Source organism: Scyliorhinus torazame, chromosome 8 (assembly GCF_047496885.1).
Source record: "Scyliorhinus torazame isolate Kashiwa2021f chromosome 8, sScyTor2.1, whole genome shotgun sequence".
Lineage (NCBI taxonomy): Eukaryota > Metazoa > Chordata > Chondrichthyes > Carcharhiniformes > Scyliorhinidae > Scyliorhinus > Scyliorhinus torazame.
In genome coordinates this window covers 161,752,727-161,780,083 of record NC_092714.1, presented here as the reverse complement: position 1 = coordinate 161,780,083, position 27,357 = coordinate 161,752,727, and the positions used below count along the sequence as shown (strand labels likewise).

Genomic DNA, 27,357 nt, shown 5'->3' with positions numbered 1-27,357 from the left:
AAAGCCAAAGGCTCAGCAATCTCCTCCTTAACTTCCCAAAGAATTCTAGGATAAATCCCATCCGGCCCAGGGGACTTATCTATTTTCACCCTTTCCAGAATTGTTAACACCTCCTCCTTATGAACCTCAAGCCCTTCTAGTCTAGTAGCCTGAATCTCAGTATTCTCCTCGACAACATTGTCTTTTTCCTGTGTGAATACTGACGAAAAATATTCATTTAGCACCTCTCCTATCTCCTCGGACTCCAAGCACAACTTCCCACTACTGTCCTTGACTGGCCCTACTCCTACCCTAGTCATTCTTTTATTCCTGACATATCTATAGAAAGCTTTAGGGTTATCCTTGATCCTACCTGCCAAAGACTTCTGATGTCCCCTCCTGGCTCTTCTTAGCTCTCTCTTTAGGTCCTTCCTAGCTAACTTGTAACTCTCGAGTGCCCTTACTGAACCTTCATGTCTCATCTTTACATAAGCCTCCTTCTTCCTCTTGACAAGTGTTTCGACTGCCTTAATAAACCATGGTTCCCTTGCTCGACCACTTCCTCCCTGCCTGACAGGCACATACTTATCAAGGACACGCAGTAGCTGTTCCTTGAACAAGCTCCACATTTCCATTGTGCCCATCCCCTGCAGTTTTCCTCTCCATCCGATGCATCCTAAGACCTGCCTTATCGCATCATAATTGCCTTTCCACCGATATAACTCTTGCCCTGCGGTATATACCTATCCCTTTCCATCACTAAAGTAAACGTGTGGAGGAAGAAATTGCAAAACAGATTATGGATAGGTGTGGAGGTCTCAGGGTAGTTGTCATGGGTGACTTTAACTTGCCAAATATTGATTGGAACCTTTATAGGTCGAACAGTTCGGATGGGGCAGTTTTTGTACAGTATGTGCAGGAGGGTTTCCTGTCACAATATGTGGAAAGGCCGACAAGAGGTGGGGCCACATTGGATTTGGTACTGGGTAATGAATCGGGCCAACTGTTTGTTTGTGGGAGAGCACTTTGGAGATAATGACCACAATTCGGTGTCTTTCACTATTGCAATGGAGAGGGATAGGGCCATACGGCAGGGCAAGGTTTATAATTGGGGGAGGGATAATTATGATGCGATTAGGCAAGAATTAGGGAGCATAAGATGGGAACAGAAACTGTCAGGGAAAGGCACAAATGAAAAGTGGAGCTTGTTCAAGGAACAAATACTGCGTGTCCTAGATAGGTATGTCCCTGTCAGGCAGGGATGAAATGGCCGTGTGAGGGAACCATGGTTCACAAAAGAGGTTGAATGTCTTCTCAAGAGGAAAAAGCAAGAGTATGTAAGGATGAGAAAACAAGGTTCAGTTGGGTCGCTTGAGGGTTACAAGCCAGCAAGGAATGAGCGAACAAAAGGGCTTAGGAGAGCTAGGAGGGGGCATGAGAAGTCCTTGGCGGGTCGGATCAAGGAAAACGCCAAGGCTTTTTGCTCTTATGTGAGAAATAAAAGAATGACCAGGGTGAGGTTAGGACCGGTCGAGGACAGTAGTGGGAACTTGTGTATGGAATCAGAAGAGATAGGAGAGGCGTTGAATGAATACTTTTCTTCAGTGTTCACCAAGGAGAGGGGCCATGTTTTTGAGGATGAGAGTGTGATACAGGCGGGTAGGCTGGAGGAGGTAGATGTTCTGAGGAAGGATGTATTAGCAATTTTGAAAAACCTTAGAGTCGACAGGTCCCCTGGGCCAGATGGGATATATGCTAGGATTCTTTGGGAGGCAAGGGGTGAGATTGCAGAGCCTTTGGCTTTGATCTTTGGGTCCTCACTGTCCATGGGGATAGTGCCAGAGGACTGGAGAGTGGCAAATGTTGTTCCTCTGTTCAAGAAAGGGAATAGGAATGACCTTGGTAATTATAGGCCGGTTAGTCTTAATTCGGTGGCCGGTAAGTTAATGGAAAAGGTCCTGAAGGATAGGATTCATAACCATTTGGAAATATGGAGCTTAATCCGGGATAGTCAACACGGATTCGTGAAGGGTAAGTCTTGCCTCACAAATTTGTTTGAATTCTTTCAGGAGGTAACTAAGTGTGTAGATGAAGGTCGAGTAGTTGATGTCATATACATGGATTTTATTAAGGCGTTTGATAAGGTTCCCCATGGTCGGCTCATGAAGAATGTAAGGAGGTGTGGATTAGAGGGAAATTTGGCCAATTGGATAAGTAACTGGCGATCACATAGAAGACAGGGTGGTGGTGGATGGAAAATTTTCAGACTGGAGACCAGTTACCAGCGGTGTACCACAGGGATCAGTGCTGGGTCCTCTGTTATTTGCGATTTTTATCAATGACTTGGAGGAGGGGGCTGAAGGGTGGGTCAGTAAATTTGCTGATAACACCAAGATTGATTGAGTAGTGGATGAGGTGGAGGGCTGTTGTAGGCTGCAAAGAGACATTGATAGGATGCAGAGCAGGGCCGAAAAATGGCAGATGGAGTTTAACTCTGATAAGTGCAAGGTGATTCATTTTGGAAGGAAAAATTTGAATGCGGATTACAGGATCAACGGCAGGGTTCTGAGGAATGTGGAGGAACAGAGAAATCTTGGGGTTCATGTCCACAGATCTCTGAAGGTTGCCACTCAAGTGGATAGAACCGTGAAGAAGGCCTATTGTGTGTTAGCGTTTATTAACAGGGGGCTTGAGTTTAAGAGCCGTGGGGTTATGCTGCAACTATACATGACCGTGGTGAGACCACATTTGGAATATTGAGTGTACAGTTCTGATCACCTCACTACAGGGGCTGGTTTAGCACAGGGCTAAATAGCTGGCTTTTAAAGCAGACCAAGCAGGTCAGCAGCATGGTTCAATTCCCGTACCAGCCTCCCCGAACAGGCGCCGGAATGTGGCGACTAGGGGATTTTCACAGTAACTTCATTTGAAGCCTACTTGTGACAATAAGCAATTTTCATTTTTTTATTTTCAGGTGGAAGCATTGGAAAGGGTGCAAAGGACATTTACCAGGATGCTGCCTGGTTTGGAGGATAGGTCTTATGAGGAAAGGTTGAGGAAGCTAGGGCTTTTCTCTTTGGAGCGGAGGAGGATGAGAGGCGGCTTAATAGAGCTTTAGAAGATGATGAGGGGGATAGATAGAGTGGACGTTGAGAGACTATTTCCCCTGGTGGATGTAGCTGTTATAAGGGGCCATAACTATAAGGTTCAGGGTGGGAGATCTTGGAGGGAGGTCGGTTCTTTACTCAAAGAGTGGTTAGGGTGTGGAATGGACTGCCTGCTGTGTTAGTGGAGTCGGACACTTTAGGAACTTTCAAGCGGTTATTGGATAGGCACATGGAGCACACCACAATGACAGGGAGTGGGATAGCTTGATCTTGGTTTCGGGCAAGGCTCGGCACAACATCGAGGACCAAAGGACCTGTTCTGTGCTGTACTGTTCTAGCTTCTATGCTCAGGACACAGGCAGAAAATGACCTTTCTGCATCCAGAAGAGAAAATCGTCCATCTGTGTTCGAGCTCAGAAAACCTGGCATCTTATCCACATCTCCAGTCGTTTAGGAGGCTCTGAACTGGCAATCTAGGGAATCGGGACTGACTGAGTCTGTCACTGTCTGGGTGAAATGTGAGATAGATCCCATCATCACCATGTCAGTCTCTGTAGCCAGGAGACAGTGGATGGAGATCAGTATAGAGCTGAACATGGGAGCCCTGAGAGGAGTCCACAGCCTGAATAAGGCAGAGTATAGACAAAGGGTAGGAAGAATGGAATCATGACATGAATCTCGAAGGGAAAGTTTGAACGTGAACTTACTGATTGGACGCGAGTATCCCGGCCTTTCTGCTGCAGTTTGTTTACAAGAAAGAGATCCTTCATTCCCAGGCTTGGTGTATCTGAGGTGCTTTCACATCTGCTCCAAGTAGCATAGACTGAAGTGGTCTTGTCTGTCTGCTGGCTGTGTAAGGGCACAGTCTTTCCCAGGTAACACCAGGTGAGCTCAGGCTGAGTGCTCATCTTCTGAAAGGGAGCATGTTGGGAGTCTACGTCAGTCAGTGGGATCATGCTGCTTTGCTCGCTCACTGATCTGCATTGGAGACACTGATGGGATCTCGGACTACCTGAAACACACATGAGTTTCTCAGATTCTAATCCTGCAATCTTTGACCAATCCAGCTCTCCACTTATTTTGTCATTGCTGGAACTCTGTTGGCATTGCCCTAATAAAGAATGTGCAATGTTACAAACCGGAGCCCATCTTCCTCTCTGTAGTCTGCTAACTTCTGACCAGTGTACATCCTGATGTTTGTAAACAGATTGACTGTCAATTGGCCACTTAACTCTCTTGTTCATTAAGTGAATAAGATTGGTGACAATGGCTGTTGATGATAACGGATCAGAGACAGGAAAGGAGCATTCACATTTTTCACATCTTTCAATTTTCTTCGCTTCATTGCCGGTTTGGTCAGAAGTAAATGAGGACTGGACTGTTTGCTCTGCTGTGTGCTGTGTATGATGGGATGTCCTAGATAGAGCCCACTCAGATGGCTGAGCATCATTGATGGTAACTGGAGATTGTGTAGTCAGTACAGAGCATTGTCCAGTCAGTTCCTTCTTGGTCCATTTGAGTTGATATTTTGGAAGAAAATGTTGCTTTTGCAAGTGAGGAACTTTGACCTTGGCAAGTACTAGTGTAACACTTTGGGGTTTGTGTATAGTTTTGTCAATCTGATTTGCCTGAATTCCCACTGTGTCTGATAGTGATGGAGAATTTGTGATCGTATTTCTATCACTGCCATCTTTTTGTTGTGTTCTGCCCAGTGGAGGTGAAGGCAGCTGTTGAACAGATGTAGAAGTTGACACTAACTTCGCACAGGATGCCTGGCCGAGGTCAGTGAGGCTGACTCGGACAGTTGGTGACGGCTGCTTTGGGGGGTTGGTAACTTGAAGGTCCCCAGGACAACCATCTGAAGCCAAGGCACCAGCCAACTGAGATGACTGTGCAGGAATAGTGGCATTTGCTAAATCAGAGCCCAACTGTAGCGCCTCGGTTGGGCATCCAATATCAGCTAATTTCATTCTTTGCTTCTTTATGGGAGGTTTTTCTGATGAGACACCATAATCGCTATCTGCACTGTTAAATTCTTCAGCCTGGCTTGCTTGCTGCTTCCTTGTTCTTATAGAACCTTGTATGGTTTGACTCTCCGGAACAAGAATGCTGTGTTGCCTCAACAGCTTTGGGTGTGAGAAATTTCTCTGGATCGATCTTTTGGGGTCTTTTCCTTTCTGGGTGATAGATGCAAATGATGGCTGTAGTGGAGGAAGACTCTTCACTCTGTAGCTAGCGATTTCCTCAGCCGCATCTGGTGGATTTATATTGTCCAATCCTTCACCCATGTTCAGCAGCTCTGTGGAGCTGGATATTTTAATAACAGGCACTTTGCAAGCACTGTCCTCGATCAGTGGAGTATTTTTAGCATCAGCACAAGGAGCTGGATTAGTCAACCTGTCAACATTTCTTTGTAAAAAATGTGTCTGAAACATTTGGCTGTTGAAGGTTGTGACCTTCACTGAGCTCAAACTCAATGGATCTGGAAGGTGTTTGCGAACAGGGCTTTTGTGGGTTGAAGGCGAGGCCAGTGAGCTGGATTGTAGATTTTCAGACAGGACGGAGGTGCCCTTGGACGGCGCCATGTCAGAATTGGCACAGTTCATTGTGTGAATCTGTGCGAGTTGGATGCCACATTGTAGGACAGGCGAGGAACTGATGGTTCTCTTTACCTCTTGATATTTCTTTCTAAATGTCTCCTCCCCATATATCGACCATCTCTCCTGAGAGAATTTTTTCAGCTTTTTCTGGCTGTTTTTCTTTTCTAAGGATGTGTGCTTGTTTTTTGATACCTGCAGAACTCCAGTAACATTGGGGTTTCCTTCACCAACAGTGATGAACCCGTCCACAACAGGACTACTTCCTGGTGAATCCTCGAGCGCAGTTTGCCTGACCAGCGTTCGATGGTATGAGGGATGGGAGTCCAGTGACCTTGACTGTGAGCTCTTCCTGTGTAATGCAGTAGAAGGCATCCTCTGCAAACAATGCTTCTCTAGCTGAGAGCTTAAAGTGTTGGCTATTTTACTGGATAACAAACTGCCCTCCCCGGGTGGTGTGGAATTGCTCCTTGTAACTGGTAAACAATCAACAGTAGAATTAACATGAGAAGGCAATGAGAGGAACACTTGCTGTAATTTGCCAGGTGATGGTGATATGGGCTTGGGTAAATCAGAGGAAATGTTTGATCTCTTATTAACCTGAGTAGACTTCATGTCAAAGTGAAAGGAATCCTTAAATGTATACGGCATTGGTAAATCAATACTCCCTTGCTTTGAAATAACTGTCTTTCTTGGCCGCACATTTTCTAACCGTTTGTCATCAACTACGGCCTTATTATCGGAGATTAGCTTTGAGATCCGTTCCCCCAGCTCCCACTTCCCAAGTTGATCCTTGTCCATTCCTTGGACTGTTACATCATTTCCAATCGATCCAAGAGCACACTGCTCAAAACTGACCACGCATTGGCTTGACTGAGAGGCTTTTTCTGCCTCAGTATCAGTGTATTGTAGTGAGCGTGCTGAGGATGGCTGGTGATCAGCACTGTCAGAATGGGAAAAGTAGCCAGAATCTGTGCTTTCATTTGTTTGTACACTGGAACTTGAAGACTTGTAGACCCACTGTTTAGCAAAATAAGTTGCCTGCTGTCTCTGTAAAACCATCTGTCGGTTTCCAGTTGAACCCTTGTGCAGCTGAATATCCCATTTCTCTCCATCAATCACCTCGTTCTCTTTTTTCTTCACAGTGGAAATCCCGCTCCAAACCCTGCCCCAGGGCACAACATTTGGGAAGGCCCGGTGTCCGGAATAGTTTATGTTATTGGAGTTGGCGACCAGTACCTCACTGTAACAGTCTCGGTCTCCAATCTGCTCAGCTTCCAGCTGAGGATTTGGAGCTGAATTGCCATCAGGCATATGGTTCATTGACAGGTCAGGGACACTTGCTCCTGACTCACTGCTTCTCTCCAATTCTGTTAACAGGTGACAATTATTCACATGTGTTTGGGTTCTTCTGTGTTTATACAGATTACTCTGGGTTTTAAAGGAAATCCCACAAGTTGTGCATGGGAATGGCCGTTCACCAGTGTGACAACGAATATGTTTCTCCAAGACACTGGGTTTCGAGCAGTCTCTCCCACAATGATCACATACATATTTATTCCGCTTTTTTATTTTGATCTGATTAGCATTCACAACAAGACCAATCCCATGGGGAAAGGGGTGGTGCCTTGAACCAATCCCGTGAGGAGATGCTTGGAGCCCTGAACCAATCCCGTGAGGAGTTATTTGGAGCCCTGAACCAATCCCGTGTGGAGATGCTTGGAGCCCTGAACCAATCCCGTGAGGAGATGCTTGGAGCCCTGAACCAATCCCGTGAGGAGATGCTTGGAGCCCTGAACCAATCCCGTGAGGAGATGCTTGGGGCCAAGAACCAATCCCGTGGGGGGTGGGTTGAGCTGTTTGTTTTTCATTCTGGATTTGTGGCTGACAAATTGTCTTGGATTGAGAGGTTGGGAGGTCTGATATACCACAGGCATGAAGAATATAAGAGTTCTTATCCATTCCTTGTTGATAATCTGTGATGAGCTGACTGTTGATCAGGAAATAGATTTATCTTACAGGGACCTAGTCAGAAAGAGGCTGGCATTCAATTGATTCTGGAAGATCAGGATGGGGTAATGTACCAACGAATCCTAGCTGGAGGACAGGAGCATGGATCAGTCAGACGATGTGAGATGGAATGTAGATCCTCAACCTTATCTCTCATCGTACACCATCACAAGCTGAATTCTGCTTCAGTGTTCTGCTGATCGCCAGGATGATTCTGAGTTATCTGGTGTAAAATGCAAACATGTTTGATTAACAGACAGCATGTAACTTTGGAATATTCGTGTGTTGAAATTTTAGATACACAGCCTGAGGTCTGTGTCTCTCACTTTAATTAACATGTGTACTCAATGCATTTACTGCATTCCAAACCTGAGTGGACCCCCAGCTCAATGAGGCTGGAGCGTCCTGGTAGCCATGTGAGGATATCAAAGACTCTGGCCGATGACAACATTGCAAAACGCGAATGGGTGGAGAATAGCTTCCGACGCCGAAATCGCGGTAGGCACCGATTTGACACCAAATGGGGATGCTCTGGCACTTGAAAATGGTGTAAATGCATTGCTCGCCATGCGGGGTAAAGTACAGTAGGCATATCATTAGCGGGCCTGACACCCTATTCTCCGGGGCCTCAGAGATTCACCGCGTCCGATGGGCTGAGTTCTCGCCGACGTCATTCACTTGTGGTTTTAAAAATCGTGATCCTGGCGTTGTGGCTGCTGAGCGAGAGAGAGGAGGTAGGAAATGGCGTGGAATGACTGCAGGCTGCCGGCCCGGACACCAGCCTTGCTGGCTGGAGTGTGGGGAACCCTTGCCAGGGCCGGGGGAGCAGAGGGGGAGGGGGGGCAGGCCGAGCAGCTGGGGTGCCCCCCCACAGGACTGGGACCGCCATTACGGCGGCCGTCTTGCTGCGCACCCATTGAACACTCACCTCGGCTCCTGGCTCTACACAGTGACACCGGCAGTATGGGTGCGCACACCCCCGCACTCCACCCCCCGCCACAGCACGCCCGCCCACCCCCAAACACGCCGCCAACCGGCAGCCACCCGGGGCACCACCAAAGCCAAACACAAGGCAGTCCCTAATGAGGGCAGTGCCAGCCAATGGTACCTCTGGCAGGATAGGGTGCCAGGACCAGGCACCGACGGAGCCAAATACCGATGGGGCAGGGGTGCGGGGCCCGCAGTGGCAACTGGGGCCACCGTGTAGACCATCAAACCTGGTTTGGCACGGGAGTATGTGCCATGCTAACATGTTGGCCTTCCACCCCCTGCAGACAATGGCATTTGGCCATCAACCAGCAATACTGGCCGCCGTGGTGATGGCCACTGCTCTGCGAGATGCCCTGCGGCTGCTTGAGCGGGAGCAGCTCAGGGAGGAGGGGGAAGCTGCAGCAGCGGAGTGGGCAGCAGCAGAACGGGCTGCAGAGGAATGTGTTGCAGAGGATCAGGCTGCAGAGGGGCAGGTGGCAGTCGCACACGCTGGAGGGCCCAGGAGGAGGAGGTGCCAAGGAGGCACCGCATGAAGTCTCGTGTGTCTCGGCAGGGCCTGTAATTCGAGGACCTGACGGACCGGTCATGCTGTTGGAGACTCCGGATGAGCAGAGAGACAGTGCGACACATCTGCCAGATGATGGCACACCTGGCACCGGGAGGTGGCACACCCGCTCCCGGTGACTGTCAAGGTGATGATTGCCCTGAACCTCTATGCCACGGGGTCCTTCCCGTCGTTGAGTGGGGTCCTGTCTGGGATCTCACAGACCTGGGTAGACAGGTGCATCCGCGCTGTCATGGAGGCTCTATATGCGGAGGCGCCTTAATATATCCAGTTCCATGTGGACCGAGCCCACCAGGATGCCCGGGCAGTGGGATTCACTGCCATCGCCGGGTTGCCCCTTGACAAGGGGGCGATTGATGGGATGCATGTTACCCTACGGGCACCAGCGGATAACCGGCTGTTCTACACTAACCAAAGGGGATACATCCAGCTTATCTGTGACCATCAGCTGCACATCATTCACCTCTGTGCCCGATACCCAGGCATTGTGCACGACTCCTTCATCCTGGCACACTCGGTGACTCCTGACATGTTCATGGGGCACCCTCCCCTGGCTGAGGGGTTGGCTCATGGGCGACAGGGATTACCTGCTTGGCCATGGCTGATGACACCTATCCGGTGAAACCAGACCGATGCGGAGTCCCGCTACGATGCCCCGCTATGATACCCATACAGCAACCAGGAGTGTGATCGAACAGTGCTTCAACATCCTGAAGATGCGCTTCAGGTGCCTGGTCCGCTCTGGAATGCCCACCAGTATGATACTGAGAGGGCTGCCTGCATTGTCGTGGCCTGCTGCATCCTGAATAACATCGCACAGCAGAGGGGTGATGTGCTGGAGGAGGAGGATGGAGGACGATGAGGGGACATGGGGCCCGGGCAGGCCGCACGACATCATCGCCAGGGCCAATGCGCACGGGACACTCTGATCGCCTCCAGGTTCACTGACTAGGAGGGACGGGGTGGAGAAGGGGGGGTTGCTGGCCAGGGGGATGGACACCACATCCCAGACCCACACACCCTCACCTCCCACACTGCCAAACCGCCCGCATGCACACCCCCTCCATTATACATACCTGCGGCGTTATGTGCTGGGAGGGGGAGGGGGAGGGGGGGGGGGTGGAGGTGGCAGTGGCAGCGGGTCTGGTCCACGGGATGAAAGATGATGACAACCCACTCTGCAATGAGCTCTGGTGCTCCACATCGTATGACATCGTCTGACTCATGTAACACCTACCACCTGGGTGATCCCTGCATGCGAGCTGGCCTGTCCATCACATGGCCCCGTTGAATCCCTGGGGTGTGGGTGGAGGGAGGATGGGGAGCGTGGTCCACCCACGGTGCATGCACTGATCGCCTGCTCCCCTGGCCCCGCCGCCCCGACCAGCCCTGACCAGCCCACCCCCACACAAGCAGACAGAGCATTGAGGCAAGTTTTAACGGTGGTAACAGGTGTTTATTGTGCAAAAATATACACACAGTCTGTGCCCTAGCCCCTATAACTCAACTGTAACCTGCACAGTGTCCTGAGGTGTGTGGAGCACAAATATTCTGAGGTGTCCAGATGATGACAATCGGACGCCTCCCAATAAGCATGGCACACGATTTTCTGATGGAACCTGCCCCATCATCTGTGCTCCACACACGCTAATCTTCTTTGTTTGTCTGTTGTTTCACCATTGTCTCCCTATCCCTTCTTCTCCTCCCTGCACGTTCTCTGTAACTCGCACTATCCATCGCTTCTCACTGATCAGACTCTGAGAGCACCTTCATCATCAGCACTCAATCTGAGCCATCTTTCCATTCACGGATAACAGACTACCAACCCATGCTACATTGTTGCCTGCCACGCAACTCCACGATTGTCCCCCACTACTCAGAGCAATTGGCATGTTCACTACCTGCACACTTCCCCTTGTGTATTTCACTGGGATCAACCCACGTTTATATTCACTCCCTGACCATCTTCCCCCCCCCCCCCATCCCCGTCCTGATCAGAGTCGAATCTTCACCGTCGCTGTGTGTGGAGATCACCCCATCTATCACAGACTAGGAGGTAGCCCCTCACCAATCACACACCCTCCCTCGTCCTGTTATCTGTCATTGGACACCCAACACATCGCCATCGCGTTCCTGCCGCTACCAGCCATCATTCTGTTCAGACCTAGGAAGTAGCCCCTTCCTTGGAATACACACTTGTCCAGTTCTTCAACACACTCTGGTAGTGGAGTTGCGGCATTTTTCCGCCCTACGTGGAGACCCCACACATTCTTCACCCACTGTGGCCTATACGCACCTCTCTCACCTCTAACCCTCTTTCCCTCTGACTCCCACTATCTGGAATCGCTACTTACAGTACCAAACACTTGGGCAAGTCACAATCCAAAACCGTTGCCCACACCTCACCGTTTGGTTGTGGGGCCAAAAATGTATTCAGCGACTCAGGTCATAACTCATCCTCTTCTTCACTCTCCTACAGAGGTCCCTTTGGACCGACCCCACATGCTATTGACGCTTAGCAACCCTGTGGCGATTGCTGCTGTGAAGGAATTGGGCTGCCCTACAATTCACCCCCCCCACTCCTCTGGTCAAACCTCTGTGCTCCTGAGACGAGATTGTATACAACTGGCCGCCCTGAAGTTCAGCTGATTAAGCCAAACCTCAACCAGTATATGGTTGCGTTAAGAAGGAGGTGGTTGAAGACAGGTTCCGACCACTCCAAGCCTCAGCCAAGGGAAGGCTGTGTTGGGTTCGAACATATTTGAAAGAAAAAAGAAAAGGGTGGGAGTCGCGCATAGTGACAATATGGTAGAATGAACGGAGACATTAGGCGACAGCAAACCCAGGTTGTCACCCGACAGATGAAGAATGCAAGGCCAGATCTTGGTGGGATGATTCCTGGGATTGGGGCTCTAACCTTCAGAGACACCCCATTGTTCCACTCCGCTCCCACCTGGCTGTCATGCTGATCCTGTTTACCTTAATCTACCTCATCATCCTCACGGTCCAATTCCGTACGTGGACAGCGGAGATCACGAAGCTCCAGGACACGGGGACCCACTGCACGGGCTACTTTCATTCAGCCAAACAAAAGATTCTGGGAAAATAATACTTGCAGGGGGCTAGCAGTGTCCCGGAGTGTTCCTCGCCGCTCTGGCTGCACTTCCGGTCGGGGGTCCACGCATGCGCTCGGCGGCCGCCTGTGGCGGCCGCCCCGTGCAACATGGTGGACTCAGCCCGCTGAGCGGCAGCATGAATGTAGGTCCCCCCGAGATCGGGCGTGCCCGCGGATCAGTGCTGCTTGATCGCCCGCTGGCCGTCTGTGAGGTCCCCCCACCCTCGGTGAAGAATCCCCCCCGCCCCGCAGACGCCGCCGACCATTCCCGACAGGCAAAACGTGTTTGAACCACGTCATCGGGAACTCGGCCAGTTGTCCTCACAGAATCACCGCAGGGGCCTCTGTCAATGGCCCCCAACCTGCGCTGCGTTGACCGCGCACGTGCGCGATTCATGGGGATGATTCTCCGGGGACTGCAGAATTGCAGGAGTGGCGTCGCGCCGGATTGCGGCGTCAACGCCCATTCTCTGCCCCCACGCTGATCGCGATTTTAGCGCGGATGCTCGGAGAATCCCGCCCCTGGTCTTACTTGACGGACTGGGGATGCAGGGCAGGTATTGGTCCGAGTCTGTGATCCGCCACGCTTCGCGTTAAGGCTCAAGAGGATGAATATGTGGCCATCTAAAGTGGCCACCCGCAAAGATCGATGGGAAATTGGCCAACACAGAGACACAGACAGCCTGCAGCTTGCAAATATAAAAAGCCTGCAGCCCAGACTTTGCATAGAAACATAGAAAATATAAACAGGCCCGTCGAGTCTGCTCCGCCATTTGCTCTCTCGACCACCGACGGGAGCAACGGTGATACTTCACCAGGGGTGAGGGGGTGTGGGCGGGGTGGGGGGTGTCCACACATGTGTCATGGGGATCCGCAACTCAGCAGGGTCTCGCTTCCTCGCCTGCCGCCGACCTCCACCTCGGTGACCTCCCTTTCCTCCAGGCCACCAACCACGTCCCTCTGCTCAGGCACGTCCCTCTGCTTGTCCCCTTCCGGTCTTCTCCCGCTTCCGGTGGTTGTGCACGGCCTTCTCCTGGGGGGCAGACACAAACAACGACACCGTTAGACGGTTCGACCCATGCAGTCCAGGGGTTGGGTACATGATGGCGTCAGTGGCCAGGGCACCTGGCCATGGCAGCTGGTATGGATGCTGGCATGTGGGGGAGGGTGGGAATTTGGCTGTCCCCGGGAGGGAGGGGCTGGGTTACGGGTGTGTCTGGGGGCAGTGGGTTTAGTACCAGGGGCACAGAGCAGCCAACTCATCCTGGCCACCCTGAGGAGTTCGAGGAGTTTTTTTCGGAACTGCTGGCGAGTCCACGCGACGTTGCCCACGGTGCTAACCGCCTCGGCCACCTGCGGCCTGGTACGGTGAACTGCGGCTTCCTCCTGGGCCGGCTTATAGGGTCATCCATCTCTCCTTCACGGCGACCAGGAGGGTGTCCAGCCCAGCGTCCCTGAACCACGGCGCTGCTCTCCTTCCAGCCATCTTGTTGACTGGACGGTGTGCGTGGGGGAGAAGGACCATTTAAGTCCTTCCCCCCAAATGGCTGCACAGTAGCACAGTGGTTAGCACAATTACTTCACAGCTCCAGGGTCCCAGGTTCAGTTCCCGTCTTGGGTCACTGTGTGGAGTCAGCACGTTCTCCCTGTGTGGGTTTCCTACGGGTGCTCAGGATTCCCACAGTCCAAAGAGGTCGGGTGGGGTGGAGCTGTGGGCTTGTTGGATTATCTTTTCGGGGGGTGGCGCGGACTCGATGGGCCACGTGGCCTCCTTCTGCACTGTAAATTCTATGAGATTTCCATGAAGTGTGCCTGGGGCGTGTGAGCCTTTGCGCCAATCACGGACCTGGTGAATCCGTTTGGTATGGAATTGATAGCATTCCACGATATGGTGCTAGCCGATTCCAAGTTACTGAATTGGTGCAGCTGTTGCGCTGTTTTTCATGTCGTAAAACGCCACTGTTCCCTCGCCGGCGTCAGCACAGTCTCAAAATCGGAGAATCCAGCCCTCTGTTTGCTGTTCAGAAGTGTGAAGTGATTCATTTTGGAAAGATGTGCAGGTAGACAAAATTACAAATGCTTCAATAAAATATTTTCTTAAAAAAAAGAAGTGCAGGTAGACAATACAAAATAAAAGATGCAATTCTGAAGGGGTTGCAGGACCAGAGGGACCTGGGATGATAGGTGCACTGTAACTGTGATCTAACTGCACTGTAACTATGATCTCACTGCAGCATAACTGTAACCTAACTGCACTATAACTGAGATCTAACAGCATTAGAACTGTGATCTAACTGCACTAGAACTGTGACCTAACTGCATTATAACTGAGATCTAATTGCACTATAACTAAGATCCAATTTCACTATAACTAGAAACTTACTGCACGTTAACTGTGATAAGAACATAAGAACTAGGAGCAGGAGTAGGCCATCTGGCCCCTCGAGCCTGCTCCACCATTCAATGAGATCATGGCTGATCTTTTGTGGACTCAGCTCCACTTTCCGGCCCGAACACCATAACCCTTAATCCCTTTATTCTTCAAAAAACTATCTATGGAATTCCATAGATTCACAACCCTTTGGGTGAAGAAGTTTCTCCTAAACTCAGTCTTAAATCTACTTCCCCTTATTTTGAGGCTATGCCCCCTAGTTCTGCTTTCACCCGCCAGTGGAAACAACCTGCCCGCATCTATCCTGTCTATTCCCTTCATAATCTTATATGTTTCGAAAAGATCCCCGCTCATCCTTCTAAATTCCACCGAGCACAGTCCCAGTCTACTCAACCTCTCCTCGTAATCCAAACCCTTCAGCTCTGGGATTAACCTAGTGAATCTCCTCTGCACACACTCCAGTGCCAGTACGTCCTTTCTCAAGTAAGGAGACCAAAACTGAACACAATACTCCAGGTGTGGCCTCACTAACACCTTATACAATTGCAGCAGAACCTCCCTAGTCTTAAACTCCATCCCTCTAGCAATGAAGGACAAAATTCCATTTGCCTTCTTAATCACCTGTTGCACCTGAAAACCAACTTTTTGCGACTCATGCACTAGCACACCCAGGTATCTCTGCACAGCAGCATGTTTTAATATTTTATCATTTAAATAATAATCCCTTTTGCTGTTATTCCTACCAAAATGGATAACCTCACATTTGTCAACATTGTATTCCATCTGCCAGACCCTAGCCCATTCACTTAGCCTATCCAAATCCCTCTGCAGACCTCCAGTACCCTCTGCACTTTTTGCTTTACCACTTATCTTAGTGTCGTCTGCAAACTTGGACACATTGCCCTTGGTCCCCAACTCCAAATCATCTATGTAAATTGTGAACAGTTGTGGGCCCAACACTGATCCTGAGGGACCCCACTAGCTACTGATTGCCAACCAGAGAAACACCCATTAATCCCCACTCTTTGCTTTCTATTAATTAACCAATCCTCTATCCATGCTACTACTTTCCCCTAATGCCATGCATCTTTATCTTATGCAGCAACCTTTTGTGTGGCACCTTGTCAAAGGCTTTCTGGAAATCCAGATATACCACATCCATTGGCTTCCCGTTATCTACCGCCCTGTTAATGTCCTCAAAAAATCCACTGAATTAGTTAGGCATGACCTGCCCTTTATGAACCCATGCTGCGTCTGCCCAATCTAACTGCACTATAACTGTGATCTAACTGCATGCTTATTGTGATGTAACTGCACTATAACAGAGATCTAACTGCATTATAATGGAGATCTAACTGCATTATAACAGATCTAAATGCACTAGAACTGAGATCTAACTGCACGGTAACTGGTCTAGCTGCACTATAACTGAAATCTAACTGCACTGTGACTGTGATCTAACTGCATTATAACTGAGATCTAACTGCATTATAACTGTGATCTAATTGCACTATAACTATGATCTAACTGCACTATAACTATGATCTAACTGCAATATGAATGTAATCTAACTGCATTCTTATTGTGATGTAACTGCACAATAACGGAGATCTAACTGCATTATAACTGAGATCTAACTGCATTGTAACTGTGATTTAATTGCACTATAACTATGATCTAACTGCACCATAACTGTGATCTAATTGCACTATAACTGTGATCTAACTGCACCATAACTGTGATCTAACTGCACCATAACTGTGATCTAACTGCACACTAACGGAGATCTAACTGCACCATAACTGAGATCTAACTGTATTATAACTGAGACCTAATTGCACTATGACTGAGATCTAACTGCATTCTAATTGTGATCTAAATGCACTAGAACTGAGATCTAACTGCACGGTGACTGGTCTAGCAGCACTATAACTGAAATCTAACTGCACTGTGACCAGGATCAAACTGCATTATAACTGAGATCTAACTGCACCATAACTGTGATCTAACTGCACTATAACTGAGATCTAACTGCACCATAACTGTGATCTAACTGCATTATAACTGTGATCTAACTGCACTATAACTATGATCTAACTGCACAATAACTGAGATCTAACTGCACCATAACTGAGATCTAACTGCACCAGAACTGAGATCTAACTGCACCATAACTGAGATCTCACTGCATTATAACTGTGATCCAATTGCACTATAACTATGATCTAACTGCACTATAAATGTAATCTAACTGCATTCTATCTGTGATCTAACTGCATTCTAACTATGATCTAACTGCATTATAATTGAGAACTAACTGCATTATAACCGTGATCTAACTGTGCTCTAACTGTGATTTAACTGCACTATAACTATGATATCACTGCACAATAAATAAGATCTAACTGCTTTATAACTGAGATCTAACTGCACTATAACGGTGATCTAACTGCATTATAACTGAGAACTAACTGCATTATAACTGTGATCTAACTGTGCTCTAACTGTGATTTAACTGCACTATAACTGTGACCTAACTGCATAATAATTGTGATCTAACTGCACTAGAACTATGATCTAACTGCACTATGACCATGATCTAATTGCACAATAACTGAGATCTAACTGCACCATAACTGAGAACTAACTGCACCATAACTAAGGTCTAACTGCATTTTAACTGTGATCTAATTGCACTTTAACTATGATCTAACTGCACTATAACTATGATCTAACTGTAATATGAATGTAATCTAACTGCATTCTTATTGTGATGTAACTGCACAATAACGGAGGTCTAACTGCATTATAACTGAGATCTAACTGCATTGTAACTGTGATCTAATTGCACTATAACTATGATCTAACTGCACCATAACTGTGATCTAATTGCACTATAACTGTGATCTAACTGCACCATAACTGTAATCTAACTGCACACTAATGGAGATCTAACTGCACCACAACTGAGATCTAACTGCATTATAACTGAGACCTAATTGCACTATAACTGAGATCTAACTGCACGATAACTGAGATCTAACTGCATTCTAATTGTGATCTAAATGCACTAGAACTGAGATCTAACTGCACGGTGACCGGTCTAGCACCACTATAACTGAAATCTAACTGCACTATGACTGTGATCTAACTGCATTATAACTGAAATCTAACTGCACCATAACTGTGATATAACTGCACTATAACTGAGAAATAACGGCACCATAACTGTGATCTAACTGCATTATAACTATGATCTAACTGCACAATAAATAAGATCTAACTGCTTTATAACTGAGATCTAACTGCACCATAACGGTGATCTAATTGCATGAGAACTGAGAACGAACTGCATTATAACTGTGATCTATCTGCACGATAACTGAGACTTAATTGCACTATAACTGTGATCTAACTGCGGTGGAACTGTGATCTAATTGCACTATAACTATGATCTAATTGCACAATAACTGAGATCTAACTGCATTCTAATGGTGATCGAACTGCATTATAACTGTGATCGAACTGCATTATTACTGTGATCTAATTGCACTATAACTGTGATCTAACTGCACCATAACTGTGATCTAACTGCACTATAACGGAGATCTAACTGCACTATAACGGTGATCTAACTGCATTATAACTGAGAACTAACTGCATTATAACTGTGATCTAACCGTGCTCTAACTGTGATATACGTGCACTGTAACTGTGATCTAACGGCACTGTAACTGTGATCTAACTGCACTGTAACTGTGATCTAATTGCACTATAACTCTGATCTAACTGCACAAATAACTGAGATCTAACTGTACTATAACTGAGATCTAACTGCACGATAACTGAGATCTAACTGCATTCTAATTGTGATCTAAATGCACTATAACTGAAATCTAACTGCACTGTGACCAGGATCAAACTGCATTATAACTGAGATCTAACTGCACCATAACTGTGATCTAACTGCACTATAACTGAGATCTAACTGCATCATAACTGTGATCTAACTGCATTATACCTATGATGTAACTGCACTATAACTATGATCTAACTGCACAATAACTGAGATCTAACTGCACCATAACTGAGATCTAACTGCAATATGAATGTAATCTAACTGCATTCTTATTGTGATGTAACTGCACACTACCGGAGATCTAACTGCACCATAACTGAGATCTAACTGCATTATAACTGAGACCAAATTGCACTATAACTGAGATCTAACTGCACGATAACTGAGATCTAACTGCATTCTAATTGTGATCTAAATGCACTAGAACTGAGATCTAACTGCACGGTGACTGGTCTAGCAGCACTATAACTGAAATCTAACTGCACTGTGACCAGGATCAAACTGCATTATAACTGAGATCTAACTGCACCATAACTGTGATCTAACTGCACTATAGCTGAGATCTAACTGCACCATAACTGTGATCTACCTGCATTATAACTATGATCTAACTGCACTATAACTATGATCTAACTGCACAATAACTGAGATCTAACTGCACCAGAACTGAGATCTAACTGCATTATAACTGTGATCTAATTGCACTATAACTATGATCTAACTGCACTATAAATGTAATCTAACTGCATTCTAACTGTGATCTAACTGCATTCTAACTATGATCTAACTGCATTATAATTGAGAACTAACTGCATTATAACTGTGATATCACTGCACAATAAATAAGATCTAACTGCTTTATAACTGAGATCTAACTGCACTATAACGGTGATCTAACGGCATTATAACTGAGAACTAACTGCATTATAACTGTGATCTAACGGTGCTCTAACTGTGATTTAACTGCACTATAACTGTGATCTAACTGCACCATAACTGTGATCTAATTGCACTATAACTGTGATCTAATTGCACTATAACTGTGATCTAACTGCACCATAACTGTGATCTAACTGCACACGAATGGAGATCTAACTGCTCCATAACTAAGATCTAACTGCATTATAACTGAGACCTAATTGCACTATAACTGAGATCTAACCGCACGATAACTGAGATCTAACTGCATTCTAATTGTGATCTAAATGCACTAGAACTGATATCTAACTACACGGTGACTGGTCTAGCAGCACTATAACTGAAATCTAACTGCACTGTGACCGTGATCTAACTGCATTATAACTGTGATCTAATTGCACTATAACTATGATCTAACGGCACCATAACTGTGATCTAACAGCATTAGAACTGTCAAGGACAGGGATGGGAAGTTGTGTGTGGAGTCTGAAGAGATAGGAGAGATACTAAATGAATATTGTTCGTCAGTATTCACTCAGGAAAAAGATAATGTTGTGGAGGAGAATGCTGAGACCCAGGCTATTAGAATAGATGGCATTGAGGTACGTAGGGAAGAGGTGTTGACAATTCTGGACAGGCTGAAAATAGATAAGTCCCCGGGGCCTGATGGGATTTATCCTAGGATTCTCTGGGAGGCCAGGGAAGAGATTGCTGGATCTTTGGCTTTGATTTTTATGTCATCATTGGCTACAGGAATAGTGCCAGAGGACTGGAGAATAACAAATGTGGTCCCTTTGTTCAAAAAGGGGAGCAGAGACAACCCCGGCAACTATAGACCGGTGAGCCTCACGTCTGTAGTGGGTAAAGTCTTGGAGGGGATTATAAGAGACAAGATTTATAATCATCTAGATAGGAATAATATGATCAGGGATAGTCAGCATGGCTTTGTGAAGGGTAGGTCATGCCTCACAAACCTTATCGTGTTCTTTGAGAAGCTGACTGAACAGGTAGACGAGGGTAGAGCAGTTGATGTGGTGTATATGGAATTCAGTAAAGCGTTTGATAAGGTTCCCCACGGTAGGCTATTGCAGAAAATACGGAGGCTGGGGATTGAGGGTGATTTAGAGATGTGGATCAGAAATTGGCTAGCTGACAGAAGACAGAGGGTGGTGGTTGATGGGAAATGTTCAGAATGGAGTTCAGTTACAAGTGGCGTACCACAAGGATCTGTTCTGGGGCCGTTGCTGTTTGTCATTTTTATCAATGACCTAGAGGAAGGCGCAGAAGGGTGGGTGAGTAAATTTGCAGACGATACTAAAGTCGGTGGTGTTGTCGACAGTGTGGAAGGATGTAGCAGGTTACAGAGGGATATAGATAAGCTGCAGAGCTGGGCTGAGAGGTGGCAAATGGAGTTTAATGTTGAGAAGTGTGAGGTGATTCACTTTGGAAGGAATAACAGGAATGCGGAATATTTGGCTTGGAATAAAGTTCTTGGAAGTGTGGATGAGCAGAGGGATCTAGGTGTCCATGTACATAGATCCCTGAAAGTTGCCACCCAGGTTGATAGGATTGTGAAGAAGGCCTATGGAGTGTTGGCCTTTATTGGTAGAGGGATTGAGTTCCGGAGTCAGGAGGTCATGTTGCAGCTGTACAAAACTCTGGTACGGCCGCATTTGGAGTATTGCGTACAGTTCTGGTCACCGCATTATAGGAAGGACGTGGAGGCTTTGGAGCGGGTGCAGAGGAGATTTACCAGGATGTTGCCTGGTATGGAGGGAAAACCTTATGAGGAAAGGCTGATGGACTTGAGGTTGTTTTCGTTGGAGAGAAGAAGGTTAAGAGGAGACTTAATAGAGGCATACAAAATGATCAGGGGGTTAGATAGGGTGGACAGTGAGAGCCTTCTCCCGTGGATGGAAATGGCTGGCACGAGGGGACATAGCTTTAAACTGAGGGGTAATAGATATAGGACAGAGGTCAGAGGTAGGTTCTTTACGCAAAGAGTAGTGAGGCCGTGGAATGCCCTACCTGCAACAGTAGTGAACTCGCCAACATTGAGGGCACTTAAAAGTTTATTGGATAAACATATGGATGGTTGGGGCAGCACGGTAGCATTGTGGATAGCACAATTGCTTCACAGCTCCAGGGTCCCAGGTTCGATTCCGGCTTGGGTCACTGTCTGTGTGGAGTCTGCACATCCTCCCCGTGTGTGCATGGGTTTCCTCCGGGTGCTCCGGTTTCCTCCCACAGTCCAAAGATGTGCAGGTTAGGTGGATTGGCCATGCTAAATTGCCCTTCGTGTCCAAAATTGCCCTTAGTGTTGGGTGGGATTACTGGGTTATGGGGATGGGGTGGAGATGTTGACCTTGGGTAAGGTGCTCTTTCCAAGACTCGATGGGCCGAATGACCTCCTTCTGCACTGTAAATTCTATGATAATCTATGATAATGGCATCGTGTAGGTTAGATGGCTTTTGTTTCGGTGCAACATCGTGGGCCGAAGGGCCTGTACTGCGCTGTATCGTTCTATATTCTATAACTATGATCTAACTGCACCATAACTGTGATATAAGTGCACTGTAACTGTGATCTAACTGCACTGTAACTGTGATCTAATTCCACTGTAACTCTGATCTAACTGCACAATAACTGTCAACTAACTGCATTATAACTGTGATCTAACTGCACTGTAACTATGATCTCATTGCAGCATAACTGTAACCTAACTGCACTATAACTGAGATCTAACAGCACTAGAACTGTGATCTAACTGCACTAGAACTGTGACCTAACTGCATTATAACTGAGATCTAATTGCACTATAACTAAGATCAAATTTCACTGTAACTAGAAACTTACTGCACGTTAACTGTGATCTAACTGCACTATAACTGTGATCTAACTGCATTATTATTGTGACGTAACTGCACTATAACTGTGATCTATCTGCGGTGTAACTGTGATCTAATTGTGCTATAACTATGATCTAATTGCACTATAACTGTGATCTAATTGCACTATAACTGTGATCTAACTGCACCATAACTGTGATCTAACTGCACTATAACGGAGATCTAACTGCACCATAACTGAGATCTAACTGCATTATATCTGTGATCTAATTGCACTATAACTGTGATCTATCTGCACTATAACTGAGACCTAATTGCACTATAACTGAGATCTAACTGCAGTCTAATTCTGATCTAAATGCACTAGAACTGAGATCTAAATGCACGGTGACTGGTCTAGCAGCACTATAACTGAAATCCAACTGCACTGTGACCGTGATCTAACTGCATTATTACGGAGATCTAACTGCATTATTACGGAGATCTAACTGCATTATAACTGTGATCTAATTGCACTATAACTATGATGTAACTGCAACATAACTGAGATCTAACTGCATTATACCTGAGACCTAATTGCACTATAATTGAGATCTAACTGCATTACAACTGAGATCTAACTGCATTCTAATGTGATATAAATGCACTAGAACCGAGATCTAACTGCACGGTGACTGGTCTAGCAGCACTATAACTGAAATCTAACTGCACTGTGACCGTGATCTAACTGCATTATAACTGCGATCTAACTGCATTATAACTGTGATCTAATTGCACTATAACTATGATCTAACTGCACCATAACTGTGATCTAACTGCACACTAACGGGGATCTAACTGCACCATAACTGTAATCTAACTGCATTATAACTGAGAACTAATTGCACTATAACTGAGATCTAACTGCACAGTGACTGGTCTAGCAGCACTATAACTGAAATCTAACTGCACTGTGACCGTGATCTAACTGCACTATAACTGTGATCAAACTGCATTATAACTATGATCTAACAGCACTATAACTATGATCTCACTGCACAATAACTATGCTCTAACTGCATTATAACTGTGATCTAATTGCACTATAACTGTGATCTAACTGCACTGTAACTATGATCTAACTGCACACTAACGGGGATCTAACTGCACCATAACTTAGATCTAACTGCATTATAACTGAGAACTAATTGCACTATAACTGAGATCTAACTGCACTATAACTGAGATCTAACTACATTCTAATTGTGATCTAAATGCACTAGAACTGAGATGTAACTGCACGGTGACTGGTCTAGCAGCACTATAACTGAAATCTAACTGCACTGTGACCGTGATCTAACTGCATTATAACTGTGATCTAACTGCAATATAACTGTGGTCTAATTGCACTATAACTATGATCTAACTGCACCATAACTGTGATATAAGTGCACTATAACTGAGATCTAACTGCACCATAACTGTGATCTAACTGCATTATAACTGTGATCTAATTGAACTATAACTGTGATCTAACTGCATTATAACTATGATCTAACTGCACTATAACTATGATCTAACTGCACAATAACTGAGATCTAACTCCACCATAACTGAGATCTAACTGCACCATAACTGAGATCTAACTGCACCATAACTGAGATCTAACTGCATTATAACTGTGATCTAATTGCACTATAACTATGATACCACTGCACAATAAATTAGATCTAACTGCTTTATAACTGAGATCTAACTGCACTAAGACTGTGATCTAACTGCATTATAACTGAGAACGAACTGCATTATAATTGTGATCTAACTGTCCTCTAACTGTGACTTAACTGCACTATAACTGTGATCTAACTGTGGTATAACTGTGAACTAACTGCATTATAACTATGATCTAACTGCACTATAACTATGATCTAACTGCACAATAACTGAGATCTAACTGCACTATAACTGTGATCTAACTGCACTATAACTGAGATCTAACTGCGCTATAAATGTAATCTAACTGCATTCTAACTGTGATCTAATTGCACTATAACTATGATCTAACTGCACTATAACTATGATCTAATTGCACAATAACTGAGATCTAACTGCACCATAACTGAGATCTAACTGCACCATAACTGAGATCTAACTGCGCCATAACTGAGATCTAACTGCACTATAACTATGATCTAACTGCATTATAATTGAGAACTAACTGCATTATAACTGTGATCTAACTGTGCTCTAACTGTGATTTAACTGCACTATAACTATGATAACACTGCACAATAAATAAGATCTAATTGCTGTATAACTGAGATCTAACTGCACTATAACGGTGATCTAACTGCATTATAACTGAGAACTAACTGCATTATAACTGTGGTTTAACTGCACTATAACTATGGTCTAATTGCACTATAACTATGGTCTAACTGCACTATAACTGAGATCTAACTGCATTCTAACTGTGATCTAACTGCACTATAACTGTGATCTAACTGCACGATAACTATGATCTAACTGCACCATAACTGAGATCTAACTGCACCATATCTAAGATCTAACTGCATCATAACTGTGATCTAATTGCATTATAATTGTGATCCAACTGCACAAGTACTGAGACCTAACTACACTATAACTGAGATCTAACTGCACTATAACTGAGATCGAACTGCGCTATAAATGTAATCTAACTGCATCCTAACTGTGATCTAACTGCATTGTAACTATGATCTAACTGCATTATAACTGAGAACTAATTGCATTATAACTGTGATCTAATTGCGCTCTAACTGTGACTTAACTGCACTATAACTATGATATCACTGCACAATAAATAACATCTAAGTGCTTTTTCACTGAGATCTAAGTGCACTATAACGGTGATCTAACTGCATTATAACTGAAAACGAACTACATTATAACTGTGATCTAACTGTGCTCTAACTGTGAATTAACTGCACTATAACTGTGATCGAACTGTGGTATATCTGTGATCTAATTACACTATAACTATGATCTAATTGCACTATAACTGAGATCTAACTGCATTATAACTGTGATCTAATTGCACTATAACTATGATCTAACTGCATCCTAACTGTGATCTAACTGCATTGTAACTATGATCTAACTGCATTATAACTGGGAACTAAATGCATTATAACGGAGAACTAACTGCATTATAACTGTGATCTAACTGTGCTCTAACTATGATATAATTGCACTATAACTGTGATCCGAATGCACTATAACTATGATCTAACTGCACTATAACTGAAATCTAACTGCATTTTAACTGTGATCTAACTGCATTATAACTGGGAACTAACTGCATTATATCAGTGATCTAACTGTGCTGTAACAGTGATTTAACTGCACTATAACAATGATATCACTGCACAATATATAAGATCTAACTGCTGTATAACTGAGATCTAACTGCATTATAACGGAGAACTAACTGCATTATAACTGTGATCTAACTGTGCTCTAACTATGATCTAATTGCACCATAACTGTGATCTGAATGCACTATAACTATGATCTAACTGCATTATAATTGAGAACTAACTGCATTATAACTGTGACCTAACTGTGCATTAACTGTGATTTAACTGCAATGTAACTATGATATCACTGCACAATAAATAAGATCTAACTGCTATATAACTGAGATCTAACTGCACTTTCACGGTGATCTAACTGCACTATAACTGAGATCTAACTGCGCTATAAATGTAATCTAACTGCATTCTAACTGTGATCTAATTGCACTATAACTATGATCTAACTGCACTATAACTATGATCTAATTGCACAATAACTGAGATCTAACTGCACCATAACTGAGATCTAACTGCACCATAACTGAGATCTAACTGCGCCATAACTGAGATCTAACTGCACTATAACTATGATCTAACTGCATTATAATTGAGAACTAACTGCATTATAACTGTGATCTAACTGTGCTCTAACTGTGATTTAACTGCACTATAACTATGATAACACTGCACAATAAATAAGATCTAATTGCTGTATAACTGAGATCTAACTGCACTATAACGGTGATCTAACTGCATTTTAACTGAGAACTAACTGCATTATAACTGTGGTTTAACTGCACTATAACTATGGTCTAATTGCACTATAACTGTGATCTAACTGCACTATATCTATGATCTAACTGCACTATAACTGAGATCTAACTGCATTCTAACTGTGATCTAACTGCACTATAACTGTGATCTAACTGCACGATAACTATGATCTAACTGCACCATAACTGAGATCTAACTGCACCATATCTAAGATCTAACTGCATCATAACTGTGATCTAATTGCATTATAATTGTGATCCAACTGCACAAGTACTGAGACCTAACTACACTATAACTGAGATCTAACTGCACTATAACTGAGATCGAACTGCGCTATAAATGTAATCTAACTGCATCCTAACTGTGATCTAACTGCATTGTAACTATGATCTAACTGCATTATAACTGAGAACTAATTGCATTATAACTGTGATCTAATTGCGCTCTAACTGTGACTTAACTGCACTATAACTATGATATCACTGCACAATAAATAACATCTAAGTGCTTTTTCACTGAGATCTAAGTGCACTATAACGGTGATCTAACTGCATTATAACTGAAAACTAACTACATTATAACTGTGATCTAACTGTGCTCTAACTGTGACTTAACTGCACTATAACTGTGATCGAACTGCGGTATATCTGTGATCTAATTACACTATAACTATGATCTAATTGCACTATAACTGAGATCTAACTGCATTATAACTGTGATCTAATTGCACTATAACTATGATCTAACTGCATCCTAACTGTGATCTAACTGCATTGTAACTATGATCTAACTGCATTATAACTGGGAACTAAATGCATCATAACGGAGAACTAACTGCATTATAACTGTGATCTAACTGTGCTCTAACTATGATATAATTGCAC

General features: G+C 45.1%; 1 protein-coding gene across 2 annotated transcripts in view; it reads right to left on the bottom strand.

The window, feature by feature from the left end:
• Window positions 1-27,357, bottom strand: part of LOC140428234 (uncharacterized) — a 545,827-nt gene that overhangs the window by 332,134 nt on the left and 186,336 nt on the right. For both annotated transcript variants that reach the window (XM_072514483.1, XM_072514485.1), the window contains exon 3: window positions 3,794-7,916. In XM_072514483.1, coding sequence (XP_072370584.1) covers window positions 3,794-7,645 — 3,852 coding nt within the window. In that variant the 5' untranslated portion in view covers window positions 7,646-7,916. The remainder of the gene's footprint in view (window positions 1-3,793; window positions 7,917-27,357) is intronic.